The 25,522-nt window shown below is 28.1% G+C and overlaps 1 protein-coding gene across 1 annotated transcript in view; it reads left to right on the forward strand.

Moving 5' to 3' along the window:
* The window catches only part of LOC142332163 (uncharacterized), a 100,141-nt gene that overhangs the window by 63,493 nt on the left and 11,126 nt on the right, over window positions 1-25,522 (forward strand). Inside the window, exons 25-37 of the mRNA XM_075378438.1 lie at window positions 567-608; window positions 2,626-2,643; window positions 5,535-5,579; window positions 8,907-8,939; window positions 11,150-11,176; window positions 11,759-11,956; window positions 15,370-15,387; window positions 17,862-17,882; window positions 19,267-19,320; window positions 19,664-19,708; window positions 21,067-21,108; window positions 22,257-22,277; window positions 24,193-24,237. Coding sequence (XP_075234553.1) covers window positions 567-608; window positions 2,626-2,643; window positions 5,535-5,579; window positions 8,907-8,939; window positions 11,150-11,176; window positions 11,759-11,956; window positions 15,370-15,387; window positions 17,862-17,882; window positions 19,267-19,320; window positions 19,664-19,708; window positions 21,067-21,108; window positions 22,257-22,277; window positions 24,193-24,237 — 609 coding nt within the window. The remainder of the gene's footprint in view (window positions 1-566; window positions 609-2,625; window positions 2,644-5,534; window positions 5,580-8,906; window positions 8,940-11,149; window positions 11,177-11,758; window positions 11,957-15,369; window positions 15,388-17,861; window positions 17,883-19,266; window positions 19,321-19,663; window positions 19,709-21,066; window positions 21,109-22,256; window positions 22,278-24,192; window positions 24,238-25,522) is intronic.

Raw genomic sequence — 25,522 nt, forward strand, 5'->3', positions numbered from 1 at the left:
CTAAAAATTTTGACAAAAAAAATATGTGGCAGTAAACCCATACATACAGGTTTTAAAATGTTGTTCACATCAAATCCAAATTACAGTCATAGCTTTAAATGTTGTGTCAAAGAATAAATTTATAATTTTCTGTGATCTATTTTCTTTTCTTCCTTTTCACATATGTTTATGTGGCAACTATACATGATTTTTTTATTGTTGATCTAGATTGTTTCTTTGTCGATAGTGAAACAAAATAAAGTCAAATCTAAGTAATATTTAGTGAAATTAAGTGTCATAACATAGATCTGCAGTTGAAAATTTGACGCAAAATATTGTGTCAGAGAATGTAAATGTCGTAGTAATACATAACCTGAAAATAGTTTGGATACAGTACTGGTCAGATATTTTGAGAGTGAGAGTGATATTTTGTGAGTAGCCATTGTGGTTGCCGATCTTTTTAGCCGAGATGACAATTAAAAAATGTTATAATCTTTATTCTTAATAATAGTTTAAAAAAAAAATAATATCTTACATACTATGATTCTGTTAATGAATTAAATTTTATTATTCTCATTCTTCTACAGGATAAAGTTTTAGAGACAAAAGAATATGCCAAACATTTTGCAGTAAGTATCAGTTTTTTTATCTGTTATATTTTTATTGTATACATAAACTTCTTTTTTAAATAAACTTGCTCTTCTTTTAAATTTTGAAGGTTATTATTTCATAGATTAAAGAAAATTCTGTCGTTGCATTCTTGTATAAAATATTTCAAAATCAGATATTTTATTATCAACATTTTTTTTATATTAGTTTTTAAAAGCTTTTTTTCATTTTAATGTACAGATTTCATTTTCATTCAATATCTTATCTCTAAACACCTAAAAATTTGCTTCATTATCTTCCTAAACTAAGATCAATGTAAGTAATAATATTATTTTGTTCAATGAGCCATAGGGGAGATTGCTTATTAGTCACTAGTTAAATAGATTGCAACATACACATTAGTAAATTAAAAAAAAAGGATCTGTCTTTTTGTAAATTTATTTTCTACTTTTGAACTTCATTTTATCTATTTTTTGTATAATGGTCATGTATGAAATCTGGATTGGCTTTATAACTAAGCAGGATTTTAATTTTAACATCACATCTTAAAATACCATAATTTCCCACTTAGTAAAAAGAAGACAGTTGAGAACAATTTAATTACACGCATTTTTGTGTATGTAATAAACGAGGCTGTTCGGAAGGTTCTCAGCCTGACAAAAAAAATACTAAATTTTTCAAAAATTTAAGTTTTTTTCAATATGCAATTCGATACATTTTGGCCAAATACTTTCCAACTTTTTGTTATCCTCAACATAATGCAATGGGTGTCCAACTCTGCAAAATAAGTAATTGTTTCAGCTTTGTCCTCATCATTTGAAGTAAATCATCATCCAGGAAGCCAGTTCTTCAGGTTTGGGTAAAGGAAGTAATCGATGGGAGCCAAATATGGTTGATGTAGAAGCAGTTTAAGCGTAGGTCATGGCATTTTGCATCAACATTCTGAGACATCTGTGCAGGTTCATTATAATTGCGAAAGACCAGATGTGGATGTTTAGCCTGAGTAGCATGCTTCAATCAGTCCAGTATTGAAGTATAATTCTCCCTGGTGATGGTCCTTCCCCTTTCCAGGTTGTCTACGAGCACAACACAATCAGAATATCAAAAGACTGAAGTTTAACTGCAGATGAACCATTTTTGCTTTCTTTGGCATATTTTCATCTGTTCCCACCTGCTGTTTGGTCTCTGGCATGTAATTGTGAATCTGTATTTTTTTTTACTGTTGTAAAACATCAAAGAAACTCAGTAGAATAAATAAATCTAAACATCTTTTTGAGAAGTGTTTAGTCAATTTTTTTTTGATCGACTATTAACCACCAACCATTAAGCAGGAAGCTTTTTCATACCCAGGACTTTGTATAAATATAGTGAACATGGTCTATCGAGATGTTTGTGATGTCAGCAAGCTCATGTATCTTCAGTGGGTGATCATTTAATACAGCTGTCTATTTTATTTAAAGATTGGTTTATCTGTACTTATTTGCACATTGATCTATTAAACAAGCAACTAAACTCACAAGTCTGAAATTTTGCAGCATGCCATCTAAAGGATCATACTTTACAAGTATCATAATTATTTGGTCATACTAGCACCATCTCTGGATTTGGTTAAGAACTTCCCATATGTTCCTTCTACAATAATTATTACATGGGAAACAAAAATATACTGTTTCTGTCTACCATTCAAGGACAGAAATTGGATGGACAGATTTCCACCACCCACAGATGTGGGTGGTGGACTTAAAAATAGTACCTAGGGTTTAGTCATACCATTAATCTGTAGAATTGAGGTAGCATGTAATGGAATTGTATTTCTTATCTTATAAGTAAAATTAACATTGCTATGTTTCTGTAGTACTACTAAAGCTGTATTAGAATTCAGTGTATTTGTTTTCATTCCACAAACAAGAATGTAACAATGCTATTTATACATTATGTAAAGTAGGATTTTCATTTATATATAATATATATTTATATTATATTATATATGTATAATTTTTAATAATATCTAATTCTTTGTATCTATTCTGTTTACAGAAAACTACCGGCTATGTTGTGAGTAAAGTATTTTAAAACAAAAAATATTTATTATTTTTAAAGTCATTTATGTAGTTATTTGTAATTAATTTATGTATTGAGATATTAAATTAAGATGAAAACAGAGAGACATGTAATAAGATGGAAGATTGTCCCTAAACTTGTAATTTTTTAATCACTTTTCATTACGAAGCATGTCAAATCAAAGGAATTACCTAAATAAATAAAAGAAAATTGAATTTTAATTTTATTATGACAGTACATTTTATTAGAGTTCAGTTAACAAACAGTGGCCTGGAATAATCGCATGAAACTAGTTAGGAATTGCCCAGTTATATCGTATTTATATTATTTGGTTTGATAAAACATTTTTTTGCTGAAAAAAATGAAGTTTATCAGTTTTGCTCTTTAACTGATCAGATTAGACATGATAATAGTTTGTTATCCTCAATTTTATTTCTTAAAACATAATTTTTCATTTTAAACTTTTTGATTTAACTGAATTATTATTTGCCATTAATTATAATAATTTTAACTATTAATAAACTTTTTAGATTTTCTTGTTTTAAATTAAATGTTATAATTATTCTGTATAATATTATTATAGAAAATAATTTTCTGTTGGGTGGAAAGTACCAAATACATGTAATAACTTTCTCATTTGGAAACAATACATTGTTCCTATAGAAAATGTTAATTAATCTTTTGCTTTACACACTTCCATTCTTTCTTGTGATTACAAGGAAAAGGGTATTCGTAAAGCATCTGGCATAATTAAAAACAGTGTAACAGAGTAACAATGACAGTAGATCTCTGTGGTAAACAGATTGAAGCTGTCACTTACAGGGCTGAATATCATTTAAATCTAAGCATGTGTACGCAATAGTAAATTTAACTGAAGAAAGCAACAGGAACTTAGTTTTTACTTTTTCTATTAAGTTTGGCAGAGCATCCTTTTTGATTACAAAGTCATTTTCCGCTGTTACTTGTTGAATAAAACCGAATAAGGTCTTGCTTTAATCTTGACCTTTAAGAACTACGTCTATTTGTCTTTTTGTGACACAGTTACTGCAAAATATGTTTATCTTATTTCATGAAATTTTGCAGCAAGGTTTCCTACTATGAGGAGGAACGATATACACTCTTGCCAAATGGCTTTGATGGCATATAGCACCTTAGAACCTTGTGGTAGCCCGAAAAGGGCTGTTGGATCCAGAAGCTGGTCTCTGATGAAGTCGACTTGACCGTTGGAATTAGACCAAGTTTTCCCGCAGCAGAAGGTGGGTCCCCCACTACAGCGTCCATTTTAATGGTGACCCCCAGAGCCCTGCAGTGTTGGGTCGGCATCAGTTGTTTTCCACCGATGCAGCAGAGGCGGTGCTTGATTGGCTCCGTCTTCACTGCTAAGCCTTCCGGCACTAGTGGGTTTGTACAAGGTCAGCCAGGCTTCTGCTCCAGCAGGGATGCTGGAATCCACCACTAGATTCCATATTAGGCCAGCCAAGAGGCGTCTTCTTCTGCTCCTGGTGGTTGTTGGTGAAGGATTGCTTTTACTGTGCCATTCGGCTCTTTTTTTATAGGCGACTGCAAGTTGTGGGACCTCTGTGGTGGGTGAGTTGTGCAGTTAGCAGGCTTGGTGGGAGGAACATGTGTGTAGGTGGGCTGAGTTTCCCTGATATTTACCAGTTAGCATCAGATTCGCCAATAGTAAGCACAGTATCTGGCAACCACATGTAATTGTTTTACATTTTAATTTTATATGGTGGCTAGTGAAGCTGTCTGGAAGAGCACCCACTTAGTCCTCACTCGCTGAATGAAGACTATCTATATCTTTTGGAGGTGCTGTTTGTATACATCACTTTGTTAATATTAGCTTTGTTTTATGTATTTAATGAATACACTATAGTTTAAAGAGTTAACACTCTGTGGAGATATAGTGGCAGCACCTCCTTGACAGTATTCCTAGAAACAGTGCTGTTGATATTGCTAATACAGAAGAAGATTATTTTTGACCCTGGCTAAACCTTCCACGTAGTTACTTTTTTTTTACTTTATTTTAATTCAGTTATTTCAATTTGTTAAATTTAATACTACTACTCACAGCTCCTTGTGCTTGGTCTTACTCGTGTTTCTTATGCTGGGTGTTTTCTCGTACTGGGTCAGGTTATAGAAACTAACATGTAGTGAGAGTAAGAAAATGTTTCAATTTGGGTTTTTTAAATTATTGAGATCAAATTTTCATTATCTAGGAATAAAAAATTTATTAGATAATTATGATTAACCTTATTTGATTTTTATGATATTATTCAAGCGATTTAAATGTAATTTTTTTTTATATATGTAAATAAATTTACTTTTTCTGTTTAATGTGCTTTAATCTGTTTTTAAGTAATTATAGAATTTATTCTTTTTTACTGCTCGATGTTGAAGTCAGCTGATGTGTACTCAAATTGCATAAGTTTTAAACATATTGGAGTCAATATGAATGACTTAATTAAAAGAGTCAGAAAATAATAAGTGTTCTCAAGTTTTACCATATGATGACTATACCATTATAATTGTAGGGTTCAGAAATTTTGTTCTTCACTTCCCAACACTGCTAGTAGCTGGAATCAATAGAGGTGAGGTTTTTTAGGGTAGAATTTTATTGAGGAACCACAGAAGGGATAATATGATAACAGAAGGGTAAGGGTGCTCAGGAGCATTAACTTTTACAGACTTATTCAGAAATATATTTTGATAGTATCATCACAAACAATTTTATTGAATTATATAAGCAAGTAAATGATAATGAGTGGATTATCCTAGGAATCGATGACGGTTCCTATAAATAGTATTTTCATGGGAACAGAACAGGCTTTTGAAGCTGCAATGTGTACTTGATCATTTTTTTTTAATTTTTATTTCAGGGTGATTATAAGAAAACTGAAGAGTTAAAAACACACATCAAGCAGGTAAGATATTTTTATTATGAATAAGTTTAATATTGTATGATATATTGTTAATATAACATTGCGAATGATTTAAAAGTATTATTTTTCTCAAATTGGTTTTTCATGGTTTATATATATTATTTGTGTTATTCTACTTTATGATCACATCCCATTGATACTAAATTATTAAAGGCTGTAAGAGTATGTAAGTTATAAGAGTGATTAGCATATCCGGCTTTTACTCTCTTAAATTCTATTAAATTAACAGTATATGAGAGTGCATTCACACAAATTTTCATTCATTTGTGAAAAAATATATAAAAGAAGCTTATTATTAAACCCATTTTGTAATTTTGATTGGTAGACCTATCCTGAAGATTTCAAGCAAGAAATATAAAAACTGGGTACACAATCTGTGTATTTTTGAAATAGTACCTTGTTGATCCAGGTCATATGATAAATATTGTGTTTGGAAATAAGTATCACATTCTCAGTTATTTTTCTTTATATTGACATTAATCCCGATTGTGTAAGTATTTTATTTTTAAGGTACTATTTTAGCAGCAACAGTATATAATGATTTGTAGTACTGATGACCAGAGTTATTCATCTTCATTTATGATAAATAAAATAGAGATTAGTGAAATTAAATAAATGTTATGTATTTTGTATGTAATGTAACAACTGTCCATAACTACTCAAACATATTATAAAATAACAGAACTATTTTCAGTTTAAGTTTATTGCATGAGAGTTAATAAATAAAATATTAATTATTCTTAGACACGTGATACTTATGAATAAAATGGTCACAAGCCATCCATGGTGTTTTCTTTTTTGAATGGGTTAATCAAAGCCATTTCGTTGATCAACTTGGCTGTCAAACATTCTGTTATAACAGGTCTAGTTCCTAGTCTTATTTGTAATAATAAAAGATTTTTCAGATAATCTGATTTAAAATAAAGTTTTATGATAAACATTAAAAATTACTTTGTAATGAAGTTTGTCCAATGCAGTTCATACTTGGTGCATAAGATATTTACAGTGTTAATTTATTACTGCTGTAATTAAATTCCATGAAATATTTTTATTCTTGCATTTATTACTCAGGATTTTATTTTTATTTATTTATTTTTTTTGTTAAATAGGTTTTAAAATAGAATTAAAATGATAAATTTATTTTGTGATGGTTTACATTTAAATTTTGCAGCAGTTAGTTTTGCTGCAGAAGTATACAAAATATAAAAGTTATTAAAATTTTAAGAAATGACCATGTTATAATTTTTTTTTTATTTACTACAGTTGAACTATAATAAGGTATATTTGTATTCTGTAATTCATTTTAAGTGATATCAGAATATACAGTATAGTATAATCTCATCATCCAGAATAGACCATATGTACCTTGAGAAATAAAAGAAATACTTCAGGTAATCTAAAGATGTCATACAGCCATTAAGATCATGTTATGTGTGAAGTGTAAAATGCAGAAATTATTTGAATTTTTGTATGTACATAATAACAAATTAAAATGTTACAACTAAGTAGATCGATGATAACGTAGTCACTCGCATCACTTTGTATGAAAAATGAGTAAATTCAGTGGCTACAACAACTTACCCTTGTACTTACCTAGTTGTTTTAATCTAGGATTTTTCATTTACTGATGCGTAAACTTAAAAAATTGATATTTTCCATTTTTTAAAAATGAGTTTTATTCATTTCACTGTAATTCATTCATAATACCTACCGATTCAAGTTAAAATTAAAAATTGGAAGAAATTATGAAAGTAATATAGTTTTGAAGGTCAGTTAAAGGTGTAAATTGAATGTATTAAACTATTCTGATTTGATCCAGATGAATGATATTTGGGTAAAAGCAGTTGTATTCGAGTGTTCATTTTAGTTTAATTCTTTTTGCATATAACTTTTTTTACAGCATGTAAGATACACCAGTGATTTAACTCTTTAGATACACCAGTGTTTTACTCTTTAATAACTGCAGGTTTCTTTATATATAGTTTTTTCTTTCAAAAACCAAACTCCTTCAGGTAAAAAGATTTTGCTATAATATAAATCTATTAAATTTGTATTCTCAATAAATATTGGATTGAGCTTTTTAATTTTAAAATAGGTTACAATTAAAGGTATTAAAATAACAGGAATTATAATCAGCATGATTTATTTGCCACATAGTTGAGGTTAGATAAATAATTGAATATCAGGGCTGGGACTATTTATTTCAAATATTTTAAACAAATTTTGTGTGTCATGTATTATCTTTTTTATTAATTTAATTTTATGTCCAGGCGTTTCAAAAACAATAAATTTATTTTTCTTAATTAACATTATTTTAATGTTAAATGGAAAAATGTTAGGTTTTCGTTTTTTCATAACATTATTACTCTAATGTTTAATTGTACTGTGAACCAATAAGTTAGCATAGAAGTTTGCTCTGTGGACTCTAGGTCAACCGGTCTTGAATTGACACTTTTTCACCTATCAGTTCATTCATCTTATTTTCAGTGTTAAAATAAGTTATGTATCACGTTTAAGAACATATTTGTTAAAATTAAATAGTACTGTTGCATCAAAGAATAGTCGTTTCTTATAGAAACGCATGTTGTGAAAAAATAGAATCTATCAGACTGACTTCATAAATTTGAACACATTCAATTTTTTTCAAAAATAAGTTTTTGCAGAGAGAACTAGATTAATAAAATGAAACGTGCATGTTAATTTTTTTTTCTTTCTCTTTTAACATTTCATCCAGGAGTAAACAGATTTAAATTGCAAATACTGCAGTAGCTGCTGCTGCGTTTAAGTGACTGGATGTGTGTTTAATTGGAAAAACATACTTGATCAGTATGTCCAAAACAAAAATAAATCAACTTTTGCAGATCACTTGATTAAAATTATACATTGATGTTGACTGGGATATTAAAGTTTTACATATTGTATGTAAAAGTTGCATAATGTGAATAGTATGAACTTTATAACTGTACTAAATGTATCATAAATTAAATAAACAATTACTATGCTAAATTAAATACACTATTCAACCATATATTAAGCAGATTTCCTAATCACTTAAGTTACTGCACCACATGTAACATCACTAGCAAAGAGTTTGGTATAATAGATTCAGAAATATCTACAAAAAACATATTTTCATGATTATAGAAAGTGAATGACTATTTTTTTAAAAAAAGAAGCAAAAAAAAATTCCCCTTAATCTTATTTCTTATAGTAATTAAAATAAAGATTATTTTGTTATATTAAATTAAAATATATTTTCTTGTCCTTTTTTTTTGTATGTTATTAATAAAAATGATTTATCTTTTTTAGGTTGCCGAAGAACATCCAAAACTTGTTGCCAGTGTAAGTATTTTTATGACTATTATTTTTATTTAATCTCATAAAATTTTTATTGTTTTTAATAATAATTTTATTTAAAAAATAGTTAACCGATTTCAATGAAATAAAACATCAAATCATTAATATTTCAATACAATTTAGAATCTTTTAGAGTCAATTCTTTCTAATTTTAAAGATTCATTGACTATTATAAAATATTGTACCTGTTTATTTTTTTTTTTTTTATTGCTCATGAGTAGTTTTGCAGTAATAAAATTGATATTTGGATGTATTTGTATTGCTTATTGAAAATAATATAGCTGTTACAATTTTCAGAAAGTAATTCTATTTTTTGAAAGACTAGAAATTATCGTTTTATTTTTTTGTTTATCTTTTCCAACTTGTTATTGAATACCTAATTTATTTAACAGCAATGCTTACATCTGTCTCAGTCTTTGTTACAGTTATGTCTCATGTGAGAGTTTCAAGAGGTATAAGTCAAGAGTGATTTTCTCTGAAAGTAATTATATTCACTTTGCACTCGGATCCTGTAATGAACATAATGAATATTTCATTTGTGGGGCTAAAGATAATTAGAAATTCAGTGGTCCTGCCATATTGGAGTGCAACATTATTTCAGCTCTGTGAACACAATGGGACATACTTTTACTCCTCACTTTCTTAGTAAGCCTGCCCCAAAATGCTTGTTATCCTTAAGGAAGGTTTGGAAAAAATCTTGCTTCATATCAGAAAACCGAGTGCTTTTTTTAGCGCTCTAAGAGCTGAGAGATGACATTAATATAAATTATTTGATGATATTTTGGGATTTATGGACTCTTTCCATACAACCATTATTTCAGTGTTCATGGTTACGTTTATCAGCCTTAATTATATCCATTCATACAAATGTGAAAACAATCGCTCATCTCTAAATCACCTGACAATCTGAGTACCTAGAAAGCTGAAATTTAGTAGTCATTTAAGAAAATTAGGCTTTAAATTTGAATATTAACTTTTTCAAGTCTGAAAGGAATATATTCCTAAATATTAACATTATGTATTTTATTACATTTTTGCACGCTTGGGAATTTGAAATTTTCAATTATTATCCTTAAAGAGATAAAGAATTGTTGATAATGAATTCCAAGGGGGGAAGAAACACATTAAACTTGAATTTATATATAATTCATTTTCTGTTTGATTGTGCTTTTGTGTTAGATATCGCTTAGTTATATTGAATTAATATTTTGGCCAACATACCTTATAAGACCCAACAATTTGTTTTCATCCAGTTACAATAATCTAAAGTTTTATTCTCTTAAAAGAAAAGTTAGAACAAACTTGTAGTATTTCTAGAAAGATATTACATGAAGCATACATAGAGACATAATACAATACACGTACAATAATACATACAATAATAATACAATACACATAAGACAAGATCACATAAGAATAAGATTAAATTGTGCTGTAAAATCATGATGTACTAGAATATCTAAGAAATCTTGATTTCTTTAAAAATTATATTACTCAGATATCAAGAGTGTGTGTTGTACGGGTGTGAATCCTAGAAGCTGAGCAGGAATAATCACAGGAAGTTTTCAAGTATGTGTCAATGAATGCTTGAGGAGAATATTGGGAGTGAGGTAGCCTGTCTTCCTAACAAATGAAGAGTTGTGGCACCAGTCTAACCAACAACCCATAAAAGTGCAAATTGAAAAAAGAAGTGGCAGTGGGACAGCCACACTCTTTGGAAGGAGGCTAGTGAGGTGGCTAGGAAAGCCCTTGAGTGGACTCCTGCTGGCAGAAGAAGAGTTGGTAGGTTGAGGAATAATTGGAGGAGTTTAGAGAAAGAGGAAGAACCTGGGAGGAGATAAAGCAGGAGGCGGTCAACAGGATTAGGTGGAGAGGAACAGTGGTGGCTCTGTGCTGCAGGAGGAGTCAGTGGGATTAAGAAGAAGAAGAAACTAGTCAATCTCTTTATAGACATGTTATGTTAAAACATGAAACAAAATACTAAATCAATTAATTTTATTCTTTTAAGTCCATTTGTCCTGTACATAGTTACTGTAATTAAATTATTAAGATTTAAAACATCATACATTTAAATTTTGTAGCATGGCCATTTTGTTTGTATATCTATAAAAATAATTATAATACGCTTAAATTGTGGTTTTGTGATTTCTTTGAAATAATTACAATTTTTACGTGTTTTTTTTTTTTTTTTGCAGGCTGTTAAGAAAGTTTCCCAGAAGGAGGTAATTCCGTTTTTTACTTAAATATTGGTGTTTTAATTAAATCATTAAAAATCCTTTATGTTCTTATGAGTTATTAAATGCTGCAGAATAAGGTACCGGTATTTGAAAGATGGTCTAGCCAGGTGAACTTTTACTGCAATTCCGGTTAAAATTTATTGATATTTCCTTTCTTTTTATTTAACCAAATGAGCAGTTGCTAAAAAAGAATAACACATAAAGATAATGTTTTAGTAATTATTAGAGTGGTCTCAAACCATATCACAGTAATGGGTGTTATTTTCCATCGTATTCAAATCATACAGTGCCAGTCTTGTTAAGAAATTAACTCTTTTAAAAAATTAAAAAGCTTGTTCTTAAATGATAGAAGTGACAGTAATATCATATAAATGTAATTTGTGTTTGATATAATTGCTATAATATTGCACATTAGATAATTAAATTAGAGAAATTTTTAATTTTTATTTTTAATTTGATTTAAACTGACACAGGATATTTCAGTTATTATAAAAGTTTGCATTTATATTACTGATTTTTTTTCTATTAAACATAATTTATTTACATTTCTCTTGTATTATTTTACAGCAAGATTTTTCATCTAAACTTAAAGTGTCAACCTTTGCTCAAGAAAAACTTCAAACTATTAAACAATCAACCACTACCGAAACCAGTTCAGTTTCACAAACATCATCACAGTCAAAAGTGTCCGGAGGTTCAACACATGTTGTACAAAAAAATGCTGGAAGTTCAGTACATGTACAACAAAAGCAAGCTAGTAGTAGTGTAAGTTATTAATTACTTTTATTTTAATTTAAAAATTTACAGATAGTAGGAAATCTCTTGTCACAAGTATTACCTATTTTTTGAAATTATGGATTATATAAAAATAATTAAAATTTGAAAAATTTTGTTGACAATTGAATAACAAGAGTAGTTTCTTAGCTGTAATGAATTTCCTTTTTCTACAGTTGTTGACTAAGTTCTGGCAATTTTTTTATGACATTCAACTGAATTTTTTATTCTTTAAATACCTACACTCAATTATAACCATAACTGTTACATTTATTAGTATGAAAATGATAATATTGTAAAATATTTATTGTTAAAAATGTTTTTGTGTAAATTTTCCTTTTTAAAAAAGATTGTCAATGTTATCTTATGCATATCTTACAGAATAATCTTTATTATATGGGGGATTGTCCAGAAAGTCAAAACCGTTTTTGGTTTATAACAAATTTATTATATTTAAACTATCATCTCCTAAGTTCAAACATTAATCAAATCGTGGCAATACTTTTTGTTTCCCGTCATCAAAGAAGTCTGCCGCCAGTCGCATTAAGCCACTACAAACAGCTGCCATGACATTGTCACTTTCATAGTGGTTCCCGGCAAGAAACCCTGTAAATTTTGTAAACAGGTGAAAATCACTTGGAGGTAGAGCTGGACTACGACGGATGATCAAAAACAACCTATCCAAAACCTTCGTGAAGTTCAAATTTTTTTTTTTTTTGATCATGTGGACATGCATTGTCATGAAGTAAACACTCCACAAGTCAAAATACTATGTTGGCAATTTTGAATTGCACGACAAAGTTTCTGGATAAGAGTCAGCATTAATTGTCTCTCTGCAAGGTAGTAATTCATTCAGAATGATTCTGTGGTGATCCCAAAAAATTGTGTTCATTACTTTGCATTTTAAAACTGTTAGAATTTTTTTTATATTAGAAGATGATCGAGAATGACGCCACTGAAGTAATTCGATTTACTTTCTGGTGTACGAAACCTAAGTTTTATCACCAGTCACTATGCGATTCAGCATTTCATCGCCATCTTCATGGTATCACTACAGGAATGACAGCGCAAAAGACATGTTTTTTTTTTTTTTTTGTGATTATCAACGTTCTTGGGACCCATAAGGCACAATTCTGTTAATTTAGGTGAACAGTCACAATTTCATGTAACAGAAACTGTGAAATACAGGGAAATAAATCACTAAGTTTGTCTAATGTGAAATGCCAGTTCTCTTTAATATGTCTGTTGATTTGCTCTTTCAGCTGTGTAGTTATGAGAGTAGGGCATCATTGCTCATTGTGAACAAATATTCGCCCTGCTGTAAATAAATTACATCATTTCCTTATGTTTCTTTCGTTTGTTACACTGCCACCTTATATGGCAGTAATTTGATGATGTATTTCCATAGGATGACTACCTTGTGAATTCAAAAAACATATAACCGATTGTACCTCACAGTTGGCGGTTTTTTCAATTTTTTATTCATTATAAACTCACGTAATCATTCAGTATCACAGTAAAGCTGCAACATTTCATACAGCACTAGCAGAACAACTGAGACCAGCTAAGCTAGACCTATTATTGTGAGTGAAGCTGTAAGTCATATATGATGCCCAAACGATTCTTACTTTCTGGATGACCGTAGTCTCATTATTTTGTATTATAGTTTTAAGACAGGTCTCCTTTTGTTGATTATTGATATTTACTTACCAATTAATGTTATAAAACGATGAACATGCAACACTAAAAGCAGAAAACTATGATTATGTTGCATGCAGCCTTTACCTGTGATGGGCCTCATGTTATGTGAAAGCATTACTGCTGCACAGTTGTTGATTCTTTATTGATTTGCCACCGTATGGAAATATAATTTGTGGCTCTATAATTTCAGTTTTCCATTACAAAAAATTCAGTGTAAGAAATGTCAAAAACGTAGCTGTTAACTACTTTTTTTTACTAAGCTAAAAATGACATTAAATATGAAAAATGTTATAGGTGTGAAATTTCAACATTTTAGGTAAAATGGCTTTTGGTAGGGAAAACAAAAAAGGTCCAGAAAGGAAATCATTAAAATTATGAGTGCTACAGATTAATTTTACTTTAATACTAGATGTTTCAATTGTCTTGCTTTTCTATCTGATATGTTTAGTGTTGGTGAATAACATGTTGTTGATCGATCATCTGCTTGTTTTTTCTTTCAGCATTTTCAACAATGAACTGCTGGTGTTAGGCAAACAAAAATATCGTTTGTAGACATACGTTTCCAGTTATTTGGCATTTTTTATGCCACTTTAAAATTATATCTGGTTAAGGAATTTGTTCTTGCTAAGTACGTTAGTAGATTTCTTTGTTGATTTGCATTTGAATGCCTTAATGGCCAACAATGTATAGACTAGTTCTTGATGACCACTAACAAATAAATTTCTTGGCCTTAAAAGGTAAATTGCTGTCCTCTATTTTCCCTCACTTAAATTACTTCTGCTACAGATTAACTAAAATATCTATTACATTTTTGTACCATACCCGTTATTTAAAAATGCTAAAACATTTTTCTAATGAAAAATATACTTTTGCCCTCTAGGAATTTATTTTTTATTGTGCTGGGTAGTTTTGTCTTCCAGATAACAGTTTGTTTTTATCTAGTGTTCAGTCTCTTGAGAATGAGGTTTCGATTGCATTGTGTAATTTTCTTATTTTGAAGTTATAATAATATTATTATATATTAAAAAATTCTTTGCCGCCTTGTACCTGAGGCATCTCCCTGGGATCACATCCATTTCCATTTCTCCTATCATGCTAAACTCCTAGGTTCCTAATAGCCCACATTTATTTCTATAATCTTTTAATTTATACTATTTCTGACATCTCTTTTGTGCCTTCTACTGATCCGTCTCAGTTTAATCAATCCTTCTCTTCTGTTGATATGTCCCAGCCTTCTTTATTTTTAAGTGTTCTGATATTTTTCCCTTTGCCCATTCAATCTTCTCCAAATGACACTCAACACGTTCCCACATTTCAAATGCCTCCTGCCTTTCTTTGTCCCTTAAGTTCTAAGTTTTCTGTCTATATACAAGTACCCTCTAAACATAATATATACCGTCTGCCTGTCTTGTATGATTTATTCTCCTTCCTCCTAAGTTGGTCTCTTCATCTTCCAGAGCATTTTTTTTTCCATATAATCAATGTACATGTTATACAAGAATGATTATATGCATATCCTTGGCTTTATCTTCTTAGGTTAAACCGTTAAGTTTGAGCATCCTTCATTTTCATTTTCTGATTCAAGTACGATTCTGAAATAGAGATAATTAACACTAGATAATTCTATTTTATTGCAATCTATTCTCTCTAATTTAATTAACAGTAAAAAAGGTCTAATGAATAAATTTTGTTTTTATTTTCAGAGAACTGTAGTTGAGACGGTAAGTGTCAGATTTAAAAATATTTTAGAATTTTTACATCTTAATTCATTAGTGTACTTTATTATTACAATTATACAATAGTTGATTATTATATATAATTGTTCCTCAACAGTGCATTCTTCATAAACACTATTAAATGCATTGTAAATAATAAAAAATTATACATCTAGGTTTTAAATATGAAGATTTTTCAGTATATCCAAAGACCAGAATACTTTTTTAGTCAAAGAACAGTATAAATACTAAGTTTAATATTGTGATAAAATAAATAATGAATTCATAATATATAGTAAAACAAATATTTTAAAAAATAATAAAAAAAGATTAATATAATAATGTAAAAATGAGTCTGTTGAACTCATGTGCATTCTGCAACGCCATTGGATTCTTTCATTTATCTTTCTTTGAACTGAACTTTATTAAATTATAATTGAATAATTATTTTGTTTTAGAAATTTGCTACGTATTTTATAATTAATATGTTAGTATTTCAAGTGACTATGAAAAATGGAGTTTCTTTTTTATTGCTGTAAGCACAAGAAAGTTCATATTTGGTGTGTTAGAGAGTGGGAATCCTCCTCCGCTTTGTTCTGTCATCAGTACAGCCATGGTGAGCAAGAGATTCAGTTGTCTGTTGCACAATGTATAATCATGAAGGCGTTAAACCCGCAGAAATTTTAACTCATGTAAAGATACAGTTTAGGGACACTACACTGTTCGAGAACTAAGGGTATATGTGGGCCAGACATTTTAAGAGCAAGCAAGAAAGTGTAGAAAATGAAAGTTATGATTATCACTCAAGGTCAAGTCTCACAGCTGACAACATCTGTGCCGTACAAGAGCTTATCGAAGATGATCTCCAGTTCACTGTTGAAGAAATCGCATCAGAAGTTGGTATCAGCTATGGGAGTGCTCAGTCCATTATCACTGACCATCTTGGCTTTGGAAAAATTGCTGCTCCAATGGGTTCTTAAGTTGTTGACTGAAAATCAAAATTAGGTCAGGTTGGAGATCTGTGATCGACATAAATCGATTTCAGCAAGGAGGGAACGATTTTTTGATCCGCATCGTCATATGAAGAGACATAGGTCAATCGTTACACTCTGGAATCAAAAATGATGAGTAAGGAGTGCCAAAGGAAGAATGAAAGTCAAAACCCATCTTTCAGCCGGAAAAGTTCTTGTAATGGTTTTTTGACTCAAGCAGAGTTTTACTCGTTGATTTTCTCCACAATCAACAAATGGTGAACACAGCTTACTATTCCTAGCTGCTACACTCAACAAAAGACAGAGATGTCATCCTTCTCCATAACAATACCAGGCTGCACACCGCGATTTTGACAAGAGATAATTGAAAAAAATACACGGAGAAACCCTCGACCACCCTCCCTATGGTCCAGATTTGTCCCACTGTGACTATTTTTTGTTTGCACTCTCGAAAGAATTGCTTGGAGGGGAACGATTCAAAAACTATGAAGGTGTTGAGAAATGCGTGCGCAATTTGTTGACTAATTCGTTGTTATGAAAAAGGAATATTCAAGCTTCCAAATTGTTATCAGAAGTGTGTAGATCATGCATGATATTATGTAGAGAAATTATGAAGGTATGAATTGTATATATTATTTATCAATAAATAAATTTATAAAAAAAAATTACCATTTATATTTGATTCACCCTCATACAATCAATTTTAATATGGGAGTGTTAAACAAATGGATACGGAAGAAGTCCTCGTGCATCTTTTTATAGGTTTACAGTCTAAATGTTTCACCAGAATATCTGAGATACACAGAATGCATTTTTTATCATATATCTTATTTAATATTTGTATTCAAATTAATTAAATTATTTCAAAAAATTAATGAAATAAACGCCAGTTTATTCAAGAGAAAGGTAATGGATTAGCTACTTTGGTTAAACAGGGGGAAATTCCAGAATTTTTTATACGTTCAGGATATTGTTCATGTCCTTGAATTTTTAGCCTTTTCATACCTGCCACATCTAATAATTGTGTTTTGTAAAACAGAGTTTTCTAATTTATGCTTTTGAACTGTGTTTCACTTAAAATTTTTAGGTGAACTTTTACCTTATTTTATATAGTCCTTAATAATTTTCTCACGCCTTTATTTTTCTTTGTTGTATTTATATGTGCAAAATTATCTTAAAAGAAAAATGTTTTAGTTTTCTATTAAGGAAAATTAAAAAAAACACCATTTAGAGATTTTTTGTGAAGAAAATAAAAATTTTTTAGTGGTTGTTTCTGCAAATTAATTTATTATCAATTCACCTTTTTAATAATAGTTTTATCTCTTATCATTATTTTTTTAAATAAATTTTTGGTAATACAAGTATTAATTGTAGAAATAAACGATATTTTTAAAATATTATACTAAATAAAATTCTTATAAAAGTAATTTATTATATTTAATAATATAATATATATTATGCTTATTAATATAGTTTTATCATTTGCAGCGAGCAAAAGAAGTCTTGAGTGTGAGTATCTTCCTTCCATATGACAAACATAGATTTTATTTTTTTAATTAATTTTTATATTGTATTTTCAAATATTACTTTTGAAAAAGTAATTTTTTCATTTTTTAAAGATTAAAAAAAAAAATTGAGTCGAGATATAAAAAAATAAACGTAACTAGATATGCAATTAAATCTCATCAAAATTTTATAAATCTGTTGATGAAAGAAACATGTAAGAAAATATTTTTAGAATGCTAATAAAATAGCATTCTTTTGACAAGTATATAAACATCAAATTTTATAAATTAAAATCTGTAAAAAATTTTATGATGAATGTAAACACTTGCATTGCAGTAGCTTATGTATGCATCGACATAAAAAGGCTGTCCTGAAAGTTCTATCTCATGAAAGGTGTTATTGGAAAAATAGTTTTATTCCACATTAAACCTTTGTCTTACCTATGTTTTTTAGAGCTCAGTTTGTTTGAAGAAAACTGCAAATTATGCTTAAAAGTACCCTCTTAATGACCATATTTAATTTCAATATTCCTTAATCTGTTAAAATACTTATGTTTAAATAAGATTCAGAACAGAGTTTTTATCTGTTTTTCAAGTTTTTAAAAACATACTAAACTACTTTAGTTTTTTAAACATACATAAAAACTACTTTATTCCACAATATATATAGTTTCAAAATTTAATCTTGCTGCAGGATGGAAGATTAGAAAAGAAAAATCATTAAAAGTTCTGGCAGTTTTGGCTGTTTGTTTGAAAAGAATTTAGTCACTTCGTAACAAAACAATTTTACAGAGTTATTAAAGAGTTGTCTCCTTACATGAGACCTGTTCAAAATATCCAACCATTTGTCAAGGAAAAAACAACTTACCTGTTAGTAAGTAGCTTCCAATTCTAATCTTTTTGAAAGTACAAGAAGTTATCTCTAAAGTAAAACTGTTTATTTGTAAAAAAGTTGGTAAGTTTTGCCATTTGAACCCAAATGCTTAGGGAAAAAATAATTAAGCCAGATACGCATTGAACGTACAGAACTGTGTTGTGATTACAACATAAACATAAAGAAATACAAATAAATTAAGAGATAGTTATAGCCACATTGGAATTTTTTAAATAATCAAGAGATTAAAATAATTATTTTCAAGTTATATTACGATTAATTTCCTGTTTTTTATAACCTACATTTAGAACAGACTTAATAGCTAGAGAAAAAGTCAAAGCGTGACTTAAATTTTACCAGTAGTGCATGTAATATTCATAAACTGAACAATTTTTACAATTTATTGTCTCATTATTTGCCACTTTTATTTTTTTAATGAAGGTAAAGATTGAATATTTGAAGATTTTTTTTAATAACACTACAAAAAATAATTTTAATTAAATCTTTTTTCCAGTCCTTCCAAAATTGCGGATCTGATAGTGAAGAAGAAACAAAGAAGAAGACGTATGTAAGTAGCGTAATGTACTGATTATGTATTATTTTTCTCTTTAATATACCTTTGGTAACTTTTCTATTAAGGTGTTAATTTTTTTTTGTTTACGGCTAATATATATAAACTAATGTATATATAAATATATATCATATATTTATAGACATTTATGTTCTCCTTAGTTCTTTAGAATAACTTGTGTTACTTAGCTCTTTTATATTTTGTTTATATTTTATTTAATTATTCAACTGTAAAGATTAACAATTTTTATTAATATAATATTTACATGTGTATTTTTATCATATTTATTTATTTTGAATTATTTAACATTATATATATATATTTTTTTTTTACTTTACAGTATCAGTCACTGTTAAAATTGAAAAAAGAAAATAAAGAATGGCTGGTAAGCAGAATTTATTTTTCATGTATCAAATATAGAATAGTTTTTATTTTAAGTTGTACTGATTAAATAATAATTATCTACTGTTTAAATCTATGCTGCTCTCATGGTCCTTAAATACTGTTACAGATGGATTTCACTATATTGTGGTGTACTGCAATTAAGTAAATATTACTTTTAAGCTCTATCTGATACATTCACTCTATCTGATAGATTCACTCTACCCAATAACCCCAGGTGTTCAATGTCTCTATTTACACTAGTCAGTTTCTGCTGAGTTATTAGCCGTGTAGGAATTTCAATCTTGGTGAAAGAACTGATCTCACAATAGGTGCTTGCATTCATTTGACTTTCACAGATCGTTTTGTAGCTGAAGTTAGCTGGGCAAAATGAGTGAGTGATTGTTGACAGTAAGCTGTATTACAGAAACATATTCCTTTTTTCTGTCACTCAGAATTCATGGTAAATTAGGTGATGATGTGGCCGCAATGTTTTTAAAAAATTATGAAATCTTTTTAGGATTTTGTATGAATTGCAATATATTTATTAGTCTGCTTTTTTTTTATTATTATTGCATGTTAATGTAATTGTACGTTTAATAATTATACATAGATAAGAGTGGACATGAATTTATATCCGTAAGCTATTCAATTTTGGCTGTTAAAGTAGAGATGTTAAATAAGAAACAATTCTATTATATGTGTGTGGATGTGTATGTATATATGTATATATATATATATATATATATAAAAGTTATCTACATAAAATTCCTTTGCCATCTTCAAAATACATGCACTCTCAATTTGCGAGACAATAACCTATTCTAAGATTATTTTTGTAGCATTATTTTTCTTGTAATATATATATAACAATAGTTAAAATTAAAAAAGATTAGAGAAACACTTGTTATTATTTTTTTAAAGTAATTTGTGTGAAAGTAGTTGGTATGTGATCGATCACCTGCATTTTATCTCTTAATACACATATATTAGTATTTAGATTACCACCTAGTAGTAAAAACATTCAGTAAATCATTGATCAAAAATTTCCCTTGCTATATCAAATTTCCCACTATATTTTGGAATCATTCATAATGATCATTTTATATCCATTTTCAACAGTAAATGACTACATTTAACAGAATTACATTTAAAAAAATATTAACAATATACAACTAATCAAGTTCTAATCACAGATAAACAGAATATAATAAATATATTTTATGTTAATAATTTAATCCAGCAGATCTCAAAATCTATTGTATGAAAAAGGTTTAATGAACATTTTAATATTTTATTACATTTGTTTTATTATTAAAAGAAATATTATACTCAGTAAATATATTTCCATTTGAATTTCAGCTTAAAACTCTGGAGAAAGAAGTCTATTTTAATTATATTAAGGTAAAGTATATATTAATGTGTTTTATATTACTTTTTTATTAGAAAATTTAATTAGTTTTTCAATAAATAGATTTAAAAAGCAAAATTTAGATTTATCAAGAGAGGTGAAAAAGACTTACATTTTATGAAAATGCAGCTTAAAAAATAGAATTGAAAGTTTTTTTTAAAATAATTAAGTATCAAACAATCATTCTTTGCTATCAAAAAGATGAATAATTATCCGTTTCTAAATATGTATTTTACAACAGTTCACTCTGATGCTGCCTGCCAGTGTGAAGGTGCAAACATACAAGGAAACATGCTCCATGCCTTCTCATAATACTGGGAAGGCTATTTTAATAAGTTATGTTTCTTCTACAAAATCGATTATAAATTAAATTTTTTTTCTAAAAACGTTTTGAAATGTAAATTTGAGGAAAGAAATGTTAAAATCCATTTTCCACTGATAGATAGTTGCCACTGATCATAGAGCTAGCAACATCAAATCAACTTTTTGTAGAATAATTTAATATTTGACTCTGCAAAAATATTCTTACAAATACACATTTTTAGTAATTTTGTCATCTAAGTTATTTGTCTGTAATACAATAAATAAAAAAATCCATAAAATTTAGTAGAAGGCTATAGTTATAATAATATAGATTTTTATAAATTTACAGTTTTATTTATTTATCCATTGTTAAAAAGTTAAAATTTAACATTTAACATTAAAATTGTTAATGTTAATTGTTAATGTTAATTTAACATTAACATTGTTAATGTTAAAAAGTTGTGAAAACCCATTGAAATTAAATTTTGAGCATCAGTTTGAAAATTGTGTGATAATTAACAAAAAACAGTTTGTATTAGTATTACAGAAATTAAATTATTATTCATTGTTAGGCAATATATTAAGAGGAAAATATTAGGAAGAAAAATATTCTTTGTTATAGAAAGATTTTTTTTTTAGATATATATTTATTGACTTTTTTACATTTTTATTCTGTTAGTGTTAAGATTAATTAAATAAATAGTTATTATTTTTATTTTTAGTCATTCAGTTTTTTATCGGAATTAACATGAAGTAATATTTATTATTTTCTCATCTACTGTTAATCATCTTCTATGTGTTCCTATTTATATTATTCATTTTTTTTTCTTTGTTGCAGCAATCTCTTGGCATCGAAAAAGTAAGTGATTTTATGTTATTGTTATTCTTTAATATATTCTTTGTAGTTAAAAAATTTAAAAAAATCATAGTTCTAATAATGAAAATTCAAATAGGACAAGAAAATTTTATTACCAAAGCATTATGCTATAGACCTAGGTATTGTAAAAGATCATTCCAAATAAAAATAAAAGAATAATCACATATTGTTCACTATAATATAAAACATTATTTAAAGTACTTACACAATGATTAAGGTGTGAATTGCGTGTTATTTTATCATAAATTAAAATGTATAAGAAAATAATAATTATATTTCTAAATAATAAATAATTATATTGCTTAATTTGTTTAATTTATATTATATAGAGAAGCATAGACTTGAGCTAAATAAGATCAATTATCATGAAATAGCAAAATTTAATCAATAAATTAAAAAATTTCCTTACAACAAAAATTTAATATTTTGACAAATTCCTGTAAAACTATTTCAACAAGTGAAGTGCTTTCTGAGGACCATCAATTACAAAGCACTGTAGTAATTAAAAACAAATAAAAAAATCCTTCGTAATGCCTTCAATGACCCCATAATCATCTGTACAGTAAAATCTTTTCTCTCATTTCAGCAAACCTCAGACTTACGATAACTAAACCATTGGTTTTGCTGCTTCTATAGCAGTAATCCAATTACTGAAGATATAAAAAACAAAGAATTAATTGTAGGGCGACAACTAATTAGGCTGATCTATCAGACAGAACTGATCTATTATTCTTTCTCTATTCAAGATAAATCAAAATTAGAATAATTCTGAGCATCAAGATTTTTATTTAAATAACGCAAATACATCGATCTTTGTGACTGCTTGCATATCCTCATCGCATAAAATTCCATTTTAACAATAACGAACTTTTTCTGATAATTTTGTCAGATTTAATCCTTCTCATTAATTCAACTGATAGGTATCCTTGAAGATGATATTCCCTACTTGCTTGATCCAGTTATAGCTAAAACTATTACCGTTAGTATTTGAAAACTGTTTTAGTCAAAAAAAATATATCTTATGATGTGAAACACCTCTTATTCCTGTAATAACCATAAATTTATCAAAATCCTCTAAAAGTAAGAGAAATATTGAACTAAGAGTTTTGCCTTGCCCTTTCTAACATTAAAATGATTTTGTAATCATTATGTTTATATTAACAGACCAATAGCAAATTTTACTTTAGAGTGATTATTTTCATAAATTTGGAACCCACTCACAGTTTGTGTAATTTTTTTTCATTATAAAGATTGATTAATTTACATAAATGTCTCTGGTAAACCCATATATAATTAAAATAATATCCACTTTGTACTCTCAAATGCAGCTGAATAACTGTATTCGTTCTAAATTCAATGCAGCTTTTTCCCTCCCTAAATCCTGATCTTGATTGAAACTATGATAATATGTTATTTTCCTTACTAAGTTGACTGAAACAACTATAAAAAATCAGAATAAACAAATAACAATATTACTTAAGCGGTATCTTGCTATATTTATATGGGTTAAATTTATACTTTCTTAAATACTATTCTTAAAAAAATATTTTCCCAAGAATTAATACTATTTAATTTTTTTTTTTAATTTTTTTTCAATACTTAAATAAGTATGACCTCTATTAGTTAAATTTATTTTTTAGGCTAACAGCCTTTTCCTTCTTAAACCTTTTTAAATAGCTCTAATTCAGCATAGCTCTAATTCATAATAGGACCGTTATTAACCACATATACCATTATTAACACATAAAGAAACACGGGATTAACTCTCAACATTTAAGAAATCAGATCTTAAAAATTTATTTAATTTTAACAAGTTTATAATTGTAACTATAATATTGTAATAACATCTCTAACTGATGTTCTGTATCTTTAAAGATTTTTGTTGGTTTGATTACAGAGTCGTAAAATTTCTACAACAGAATTACTTGACATTTGGTCTACGGTAAGTATATTTCTTGTTTTACTTATATTTTTTCAAATCTTATTGTCTTTTTTAATTAAGTTTTAAAAATTATATATTATTTAATTTAAAAAAAAAAAATAGCAATAATAAATTCTTGTATTTGCATACATATTGCCAGCACAATTCTTCCCTTATAACAAAAATGTGTTGGTGCTTTTTCAATTAAACTTGCTCTGTAGCTTCCTGTAAGTTTGTTACAGGAAGTTTGTTTGAGATGATTTTCTGTCTTGGATTTGAAGAAAAACTTAACAGTATGGTTTAGTAGCAAATTATGATTATTAAATGATTGAGATTTATTGATTTAATTAAAATATAAATACAAGAATTAACTGTGTGGTGATTGTAGGTTTGGAAAAACAGACTAGTTGATACAAAGTAAAAGATAGAAGGAAAATATAACATCGTGTCCTATATGTATGTTTCTCATTATAAAGAGTGGATAAATATTGTCTTCCTACCTCATTTTAAGTCAAATAATTTTTATAAAAGAAAAATTTTCATAGTAAGCTAAGAGTGTTTTAAATGTACTATGAACTAGATGAAAAATTACTCCTACTTCAGTTTTTTTCTTCATTAATAATTGATTTTTACAGGAAGCCTAATGTTTTTTTTTTTTTTTTTTCATTTGGAATATAGAAGAAAGATTTATAGTAATTGTAGAATGCCAAGTCTGATTTGATTTTGAATCCAGAACCTTCCAGGAAATAGGGAAAGATGTTACCACTTTACCGTTTAGGTCAGGCAAATGTTAACACCATCACTCTTTTATTGCATGTGGTGAATTAATTCACGTAAGACCTAAAGATTGCATCACTTTTCTACTGTATTAATTTTCCTACATTGTAAAACAAATTCCTACCATGGTTGCAACTAGCCTTAAACTTAGCTGTGAAGTTTACCCTGTATTGTTTAAATTTCTAATGAATTTAAAAAAAAAAACATTGCCTGCTCTCTTGGTTTGGAATATTGATAAACTTGTTATCAATGCTTTATGGTATAGCATCAACTTAATTAAAGACTACCAGAAAAACTCCAGACAATCTGTGTAGATACCATTGTCATTAATGTAATTTAAGTTTTTTGTTGGAGAAAAGAACTACTGAGCTAATGCATTGTTGTTCTCAAGTTTTTTATGACTTGGGATTTCTTCACTCTTGTGACATGTGTTGGAATCCTATTTATTAAAAATATTCAATATCAACTGCTATTCTGCTTTTTCTTTTATTTGATTCTAAAATACTATAAATCTTGGCATATAAATAAA

This window comes from Lycorma delicatula, chromosome 11 (genome assembly GCF_047948215.1).
Source record: "Lycorma delicatula isolate Av1 chromosome 11, ASM4794821v1, whole genome shotgun sequence".
NCBI classification, from domain to species: Eukaryota; Metazoa; Arthropoda; class Insecta; order Hemiptera; family Fulgoridae; genus Lycorma; species Lycorma delicatula.